This window comes from Myotis davidii, unplaced genomic scaffold (assembly GCF_000327345.1).
Source record: "Myotis davidii unplaced genomic scaffold, ASM32734v1 scaffold96, whole genome shotgun sequence".
NCBI lineage: Eukaryota > Metazoa > Chordata > Mammalia > Chiroptera > Vespertilionidae > Myotis > Myotis davidii.
This window is the reverse complement of record NW_006289416.1, coordinates 9,470,882-9,479,360: the sequence shown is the minus strand read 5'-3', so window position 1 is coordinate 9,479,360 and position 8,479 is coordinate 9,470,882. Positions and strand designations below refer to the sequence as shown.

At 44.9% G+C, this 8,479-nt stretch overlaps 1 protein-coding gene across 1 annotated transcript in view; it reads right to left on the bottom strand.

Moving 5' to 3' along the window:
• The window catches only part of FBXO15 (F-box protein 15), a gene marked incomplete at its 5' end in the record, with an annotated part of 43,131 nt that extends 34,653 nt beyond the window's left edge, over positions 1-8,478 (bottom strand). The window contains 2 exons of the mRNA XM_015562683.1: positions 1,678-1,788; positions 8,381-8,478. Of these exons, the coding sequence (XP_015418169.1) occupies positions 1,678-1,788; positions 8,381-8,478 (209 nt within the window). The remainder of the gene's footprint in view (positions 1-1,677; positions 1,789-8,380) is intronic.
• Position 8,479: the final 1 nt, after the last annotated feature.

The following is an 8,479-nucleotide window of genomic DNA, read 5'->3' as shown; positions in this document are numbered from 1 at the left end:
ACACGCGCAAAACCGCACACAGCCGACCATACACCCAGTATGTTATCGCGATTCGCGATTTTGCGCTATCATACTGGGTGTATGGTCGGCTGTGTGCGATTTTGCGAGTGTGGTAAAATCGCATAACAGCAAAATCGCATAACAGCCGAGCATACACCCAGCAGCGCTGCTGATGCCTGAATGGTATGTGGAATGAAGTGGGCGGGCATCGGGAGGCCACTATGGCACGGGGCAAGCACTATGGGCAGTCTATCTGAAGTGTACCCGGCGTATAAGACGACCCCCCACTTGGAGGCATATTTTTCAGGGCCAAAAAATCGTCTTATACGCCGGCAAATACAGTAGGTCCTCAGAGATAAGAGGAGTAACTGAATGAATCTTTGTTCTATTACTACATCAGATGTAGTATGACAGATTCTATTCCCAGAGTGTAGGGTTTGAAGCTGGAATTGATATCCTTAATGCTTTTTACTTTTTGGCTTTTCATTTCTTTTTAAAAACACACTAAAAGTATGAATCCTGTTAATGAGCTCGTTACGATAATAGTACTAACAACCAAAAACTTGAAATCAGACAACTTATGTTTTAATCTGAATTTTGTCATTTGTAGACTATGTGAGCTTCACTCCCTCCACTGCAAAATGTCTGTGATAATTCCAAGCCTTCAGGGCTCCACACTACACTTAGCATATAGCTAGCACTCCATAAATCTCAGAACAGCATGAATCCACAGGCATCTCAGCATCAATTTCAAATTGCAATTTAAATAAAAGGTCCACAGATCTCGTTGCTGAGGCCACAGTATAGAATCCAGCTGTGGCAAAATGGGTTCCCAGAATCCTGAAAGCTAAAAAATTCAGAGACTTCCTGAACATTTAGAGCAGGGGGACGGAACCTTTTTTCTGCCAAGGCACATTTGGATATTTATTTCTTTTTCTTTTTTTTTAATACATTTTTATTGATTTCAGAGAGGAAGGGAGAGGGAGGGAGATAGATAGAAACATCATCAATGAAAAAGAATCATGGATTGGGCGCCTCCTGCACGCCCCCTAATGGGGATCGAGCCTTCGACCCAGGCATGCGCCCTTGACCGGAATCAAACCCAGGACCCTTCCATCCACAGGTTGACACTCTATCCGCTGAGCCAAACCAGCCAGGGCTGGATATTTATAACCTCATTTGCAGGACATACAAAATTATCAACTTAAAAATTACCCTCCTATATTTGGTCAAACATTCAATTAACTCACTCCTAATGCCTTGGCAGGGCCAGACCAAATGATTTCGTGGGCCTTATACAGTCCTTGGGCCAAACATTCCCCACCTGTGAGTTAGAGGAAGACACTTTAATCTTCTTCTTTTTCAAGGGTCTATATCAATTGGAAAGTGAATAATTTTAAAGAACAGGCTTCCTTTTCAGAAGTTCCCAAAATATTTTTTAAAAGGAAAATTAAATCAACTTATCACTTTTAGAAGTTTAGTTTCATAAAACTAGTCTAATAATGGTGGTGGAGACAGGCTGCTGACTCATATCAAACTCTCTGGGTTATAGATTCTTCCTACACAGTTCTATTGTTAGAGAGCTCAAAATAACAGCTTGGTGTATGCAGCGTATAACTTGCTCTAATAACTCCATCCTGATAGCCTCCCAAAAAGTGGCAGACGACTCCTCCTCACCTGTCCAGAAGCACAGGGCAGTGAGAGGAGGCCCTCCTGCGGTGCCTCGCGCACGGGGCATGCTTCCTCAGAGGGGTACCGGCTGCAGCGGACTGGACACCTGGTCCCTTCCTGAAAGTAAACATGGAAAATTCACATCACCACAATGCAAAGTGAACTGCCCATTCCCCACAACAGCATTTTAACAGATTCCTAAGCTCAGCATTTTAACAGATTCCTAAGCTCCAAATATTACTGACTGTGAAACTTAATCTCTGCGAAGAAAGCGCGGGGAGGAGGGGGGGGACCTTGAAGACAACCTGAGTCCTGAGTCAGAAGCCTGAAAACTGGACTTAGTCTGACGGGTCCTAAAACGAACATCTCACACTCACTCTCCTTACAGGCTGCCAGCGGCAAAGAGTTTCTATAAAATGTACTCAGTGGAAATAAAAAGGAAAGAGATAAAATGTACTAGCTGTCCAATTTCAATAATACAACAACAGAACCTGATAAAGGAAAGGAACATTAGGTTTGTGTGCCAGACCTGCCAACACCAACAGGAGCCACAGCTCCGCTGGCCTCTGAGGGGCGATGACCGGCTCCCTCTCCAGCTTTGGCAGTCACGGCCGCAGAAGCACCACGCACTCACCTACAAATGTTTTCACACTTTAACCCCTCCCATGCAATGGAATATACCTTCATTGGCCATTTTTTTATTATTTTAGTGGTATGTAAAATAATAGTGAACTTTACCCTCAATGGCTTTTAAGATTTGATGAAGTAGGGTACAATATTTTATGCAATTAATCCTTTTCAGAAGTTCCAAAAAAAATTTTTTTATTAAAATCAGTCCTCAAAAGCAGTGGTTCTCAGTGGCAGCTGGGCAGGGATCTGAAAAGCCCAGCAAGTCCCCAAGCCCACGGCCTCCTGTTTCTAGGCAGCAGCTGGCAGAGGCCGCTCCCTGCGAATAGGCTGTTTCTCTTGGAAAGATTTGGAAGCGGCTGCTTTACCACATGCACACCAGCTTCTGACCCACCCCCCACCCAGCCTGCTCGTTAGGGAAGGACAGAGGCCTGGAGCGTACTTACCCGTTTGCTCAGTTCATCCGCATCATCACTCTGAGTCTGTGCTTTGTTCACCAGCTCACCAACAGTTTAACCAACATCAGTTCCTTCCACCAAGCAGGCTGCCTGGATATATTTGGACTATCGTTCAAAGAGGACATGGGCAATAATTGGGGGCAAAATGAGGGATCACAAGAACTCAGAAAGAAGGTTGACAATGTCTATGGAAGCTGAAGGATGGAATCCACATGGACAGGCGTGAACAGAGTAAGGCCTCAACCCCCAGCACAAGCAGCACTTAGGACGCACGGGGAGGGCATCACCCAGGGACTCAGCGTAGCCTGATGCTGAATACGGAGACAACTCTTGAGATGTACACGTCAGCAAGCACACAGATCACCTGGCCTTGCCCGTGTGCTTCTGAGCAGCACCTGGCAAGTCCTCAGTAAACATCAGCTATCATCTGCATGCTGGCACCCAATTCAAGAGAGGTGGGTTACCCTCCAGAATCCTTTCCAGGTCCCAGAGGGTAACAAATTCACCAAGGGAAAAAATGCTGACTGCCCTGCCTCTCCATTCCAGCTCCAGCGAAAGGCGCTCCATGTGCCTTAGTCCTATGACTCTAACCAGTGTGCGCAGGGGAAACGGGAAGCAGTTAGGCTGATGCGGTGGTTCTGCATCTGTGCTCTGCAGAACAGAAAGCGGAGGGACAGAAGGCAGGGAGATGCTAATCCGGAAAGGTTAGCCATGCCGCTCCACCTTTAATCGGAGAATTCCACCTGTGCCATCAATTTTTGTACCTCTGCTGAAAATTTTGTTTCAGCAAAGATTTCCACAGCAGAAAAGTTTCAACTCCACTGCCCTGGCTCTAAACCAGTAGTCAGAGGTAAAAAACGATTTTCTAATTGTATTAGTTCCCTAAGGCCGCCTTAACAAAGGACCTCAAAGTAGGTGGCTTAAAACAGCAGAAATATATTGTCTCACAGTCCTAGAAACCAAAAGTCCAAAGTCAAGGTATTGGGAGGGCATGCTCCCTCCAAAGTCCTAGAGAAGAACCCTTCCTGGCCTCTTCCAGCTTCTGGTGGTTCCTTTGGCCTGTGGCAACACTACTCCAATTCTGCTCCACCTGTACATGACCATCTTCCGTGTGTGTGTGTGTGTGTGTGTGTGTATGTGTGTGTGTGTGTTTTCTCACGTACCTTCTTACAAGGACACCACACATATTTGATTTAGGACCTATTGTAATCCAGCATGACCTCATCTTAACTAATTACGTCTGCAAAGCCCCTCATATCAAATAAAGTCACATTTGAGGCTCTGGGTGGGCAAAGTTTGGGGGGTGGGGCACATTATTCAACACAATATACAATTTTTTAAACTATACACTTTTTTAAATTTTTTAATTTAAGTATAGTTGGTATACAATATTAGTTTCAGGTGTGATTAGACATGTTTATGCCTTACAGTGTGATCATCCACCAACTCTAGTAATCACCTGTCACTACGCAAACTGATCACAATATTACCCTTCCCTTTCTTCACTCATCCCCTTACTCACTCCCTTCTGGTAACCACCACTTTGGTTTCTCTTTCCATGAGTCTTTTTTTGTTTTGTTCATTTGTTTTCTTAGATTCCACATATAAGTGAAACATTATGGTACATTTTTAAATGATTGAAAGCATTTCTGAAGTGATTTACTATTCTTCAAAGTTCTATGCTGACCTGTATCACATATTCAAAGATAAAATACTTTCAGTCAACAAAAGTTTCTGACACCTAAGTTTCAAGTGAGAAGAACCTCTATTGCTCCTCCATCAAATAACACCATCTCTCAGGAGTTCCCCGCTAAGTGCAAAGGTGTGCCATAAAGTCTGTACACACGTGCTGTATGAAGACTGAGGAACGTCTCTCACTCGATTTTTTTAACAATATTTTTTACTTAATGAATACTTCTGTGGTTAATAAAAATAAATATATTTAAAAGCATTAATAAATTAATAAATTGAAAAGCTTCTTGTCATTACGGATTTCTTCATTCAAAAGATGCCAAAAGAAATAAAAACTGTTCCCCTAGGCCAGTGGTTCTCAACCTGTGGGTCGCGACCCCTTAGGCAGTCGAACGACCCTTTCACAGGGGTCGCCTAAGACCACCCTGCATATCAGATATTTACATTATGATTCATAACAGTAGCAACATTACAGTTATGAAGTAGCAACGAAAATAATTTTATGGTTGAGTCACAACATGAGGAACTGTATTTAAAGGGCCATAAGGTTGAGAACCACTGCCCTAGGCCTTTCCAAGATAACTGGAGAAAAGTAAATTAATATTATGTATTGATCCATTTCAACCTAGCAAATTAGTGAAGACCAAATAAATGATGAGGATTGGCTATGGCAGTTAAGTAGGCTGGTTCACTCAGGGCCTGGAGAAAAAACTGGTGCACACAGTGAGGAAAGCCAAATCTGGAAGTGTATGTTAAGACCATTAAAGGCACACACATTTTTTTTAAGACAGAAATTTCATTTCTCGAAATATAGCCTAAGGTAAAAAAATGTGCCCTATGACTTCACTCAGGAACGTCCATCTCAAAGTTGTCTTTAGACAATACAGGGGTTGGTTAAACTGTGTGGCCTCCGTACAGAGAACAATGTTCAGTCAGTGAAAGGGTACGTTTCCAACACAGGTGAAAGCCTGAGAGACAGAAACAAGTTCATGATGTCCTTCCAAGTGTCCTCTCGCTCCCTCACCTCCTTCAGGCGTCTCAATGAGAACTTCATCCAAGCTCTAACTCTAAAACTCCAATCCATGCCCTACACACCACACACACACACATACACTACACACACTCATACTCATACACACTCGCACACATACCACACATACACTTTAAAGGGCCATCATATACACATACAAACACATACACACACACACACACACACATTCACACACACACACACTTTATGCCCCTTCCCTACTCTTCTCCTTGGCGCATATCACCATCCAACACTCTACTGTACATTTTATTTATCTCCTTGTTTACTATCCCTACAAGGTGAGCTCCATGTTGGCAAGGTGTTCTGTGTGAGTTTTATTCACTGCTGATTCTTCAGCACCCACAACATGACCAGCATGCAGAAGGCAATCAATAACTGTGTGCTTAATTAAGAACATATAAACTGAAAATGCCTGTTATAAGTATAAATTATATATAATCTTATTTTTGTATTTCTCTCTTACGAGAAAAGGTGACCACACAAAGAAAAGAGGTCTGGAAGTAAAGACAACAGGTGTCAGCCAGTAATATATCTGGTTCACAGGATTACAAGGTTACAAAGCTTTTTAGTGATGGTTGCTTTTAAATGGGGGCTAGAGGATTGAAAGGACAGACCTCAATGTTCTTTCTAACATTTCTTATATATTGAGTGTGTAATAAATTGTGGGGGGGGGGTTGTTGTTTTGATTTAAAAATTGAGACACACACAAAAAGTTATGGAATCAGTCTCATAGCACAATCCTTCAGGCTGGGACAGTGTTTCTCAAAACCTTTCACAGCATCCTGGGTACCCGGTCCCTGAGATCTAGGGGCATAGCTTGCAGACAGCTCAAAACTTCTTTGAAGTCTCTTATTTGATCTTAAAAATTAATGCAAATGTTGTATTCAAGTAGATAACATATCTGTGTCTTGTTATAAAAAATGGATTATACTATTTATCAGTTAAATTATTGAACACTTCCACCCCAAAGCTGTTGCATTTATTTTACATGTAGGGAAGACAATCCTTGTGCTTCCCTACCCACTGGCATCTATCCACTTGAAAGTACAGCCTATTTCTTGATGTTTTTCCTCAATTAAAACAGATCTCATAAGTCCCTCATTTCACAAATTAGAAAACTAATGCGTTAACTAGGCAATCACAGTGACTTGAGATACAAGCTCGAGGCCCAGGGCACTATATATAAAGACTATCTTCTCTTTTTTCCCTAAAGTGAATTTCAGATTATTTACAATCTCTAGAAATTATAATGTCATTAAATCAAACTAGGGAAATTCAAGGTCCTGTAAGTTAAATTGGTCAAGAAACTCATCAATTCAAACAACTATCCTCCTATATAATAAAGAGGTAATGTGCAAATTAACCCCCATGCCCTCACAAAATGGCTGCCTCAACCAGGTCAGCAGGGGGCTTAGTGAGGGATGACCAAAGGGCTGAACAAGCAGACTGCATGGGCAACCAGGCCGGGGGAGGGGAGGAATGAGGGGCGATTAGGCCTGCAGTGGGGGCAGGGTGGTAGTAAGGGGTGACCAGGCCAGCGGGGAGGGGGCAGCCAGCACGCAGAAGCAGTGAGGGCCAGTCAGGCCAGTAGGGGGGTGGAGTTAGGGGTGACCAGGCCAGCAGGCAGGTAAGCAATTAGGAGCCAGCAGTCCAGGATTGTGAGAGGGATGTCCAACTGCCCGTTTATGCCCGACCCCCGGGAACCCTATGGTAGACATGGGACATAGTCCTGGAGAATCGGGAAAACAAAACTGACAAGTAGTGAAACCGGCAAGTAACAACCCATTTTTAATGCTTAAGGGTAGACATCTGGTGTGTTAGAAGGCATAACGTGCACAACTTTTTATATCTATAAATCAAGAAGACTTAAAAGCAAAAAGGTAATTCTCAAGAATGCAAACTGTCCTTAGCATTATCCCTACACCTGGTAAACTAACTGGGATGATGGGTACAGAGCTAGGAATGCTCGGGATGAAACAAAAGGGAGTTAATAAAGTACCATGATAGCACATTGATACTTCTGACATACTGACTGGCTCATTCGCACTGGGAAAAGAGCCATTACCCCTGGGCGTTAAGATCTGTAAAGCAGCTGCAGCCTCTTGCCCCCTGCCCCTCCCCCCCTCTCTCCTCAAAGTTGCCTTTTCTCAGTGTGGAATAGGACCCCCCTTCAGTTCCAGGGTTCCCCAAGAGAAATAGAGGGGACGAGTCTCTAGATGCCAGAAGGAGACCACCACAGGCCCTAGCAGGAAAACCGGCAGGATAGGGTTAGGAGCTGACCCCTGCGGGGTGACCTCTGGAAGGTATCCCTGCTTAGTGACTCGGACTTGGCCCAGAGTCAGACGAGCAGAAAGTGTTGGAAGTGCAAGAAAGTGTTGCACTGGAGGGCGCGCTCCGAGACCAACCTGCCTGCCAGAGGGATCTGCTTAGGGAGTACCCAGGAATCGTGGTCAGTACAGAAAATCATAACGTTCCTACTTCTCTAAGTAGGAAAAGACGAAAGGTGACTCCCGGTCTCCGAATAAGGAAGAACTTTGGGGGCGTGTTGCGGAGCGGTGCCGTTTCAGGACCTGCAGGTGGGCACCTGTGACGTGCACCTGTCGGGGCAGGTGTAGCTCATGCGCGAGGCGCCGCTCAGGGGTTGAGGGGCTTACTACGCTCGCAGTACCCACTAACTGACTTAACGGAAAGGGAAGGAAGGTTTCCCGGGAGGCTCCTCTACTTATACCACGACTGGAGGTGACCCCACGCTTCCAAGTTGAAGACACTTCCTCCCGCCGTTCTTCCAGACCTTTCCCTAACAGGAGCTGCCAACGACGCACCAGAGAGGGACCAATGAACAGACCTGGGAAGGGGCAGCAGGAAGGGAGGGGACCATCACCTGAACCCGCTGCTCCCTGGGATGGCGCGGAGGCCGCCTAGAGGCAGGCGCAGCGCCTGGACTCCCAGCCAGTGCTGCTGCAGGAGCCGGGCGCGGCCG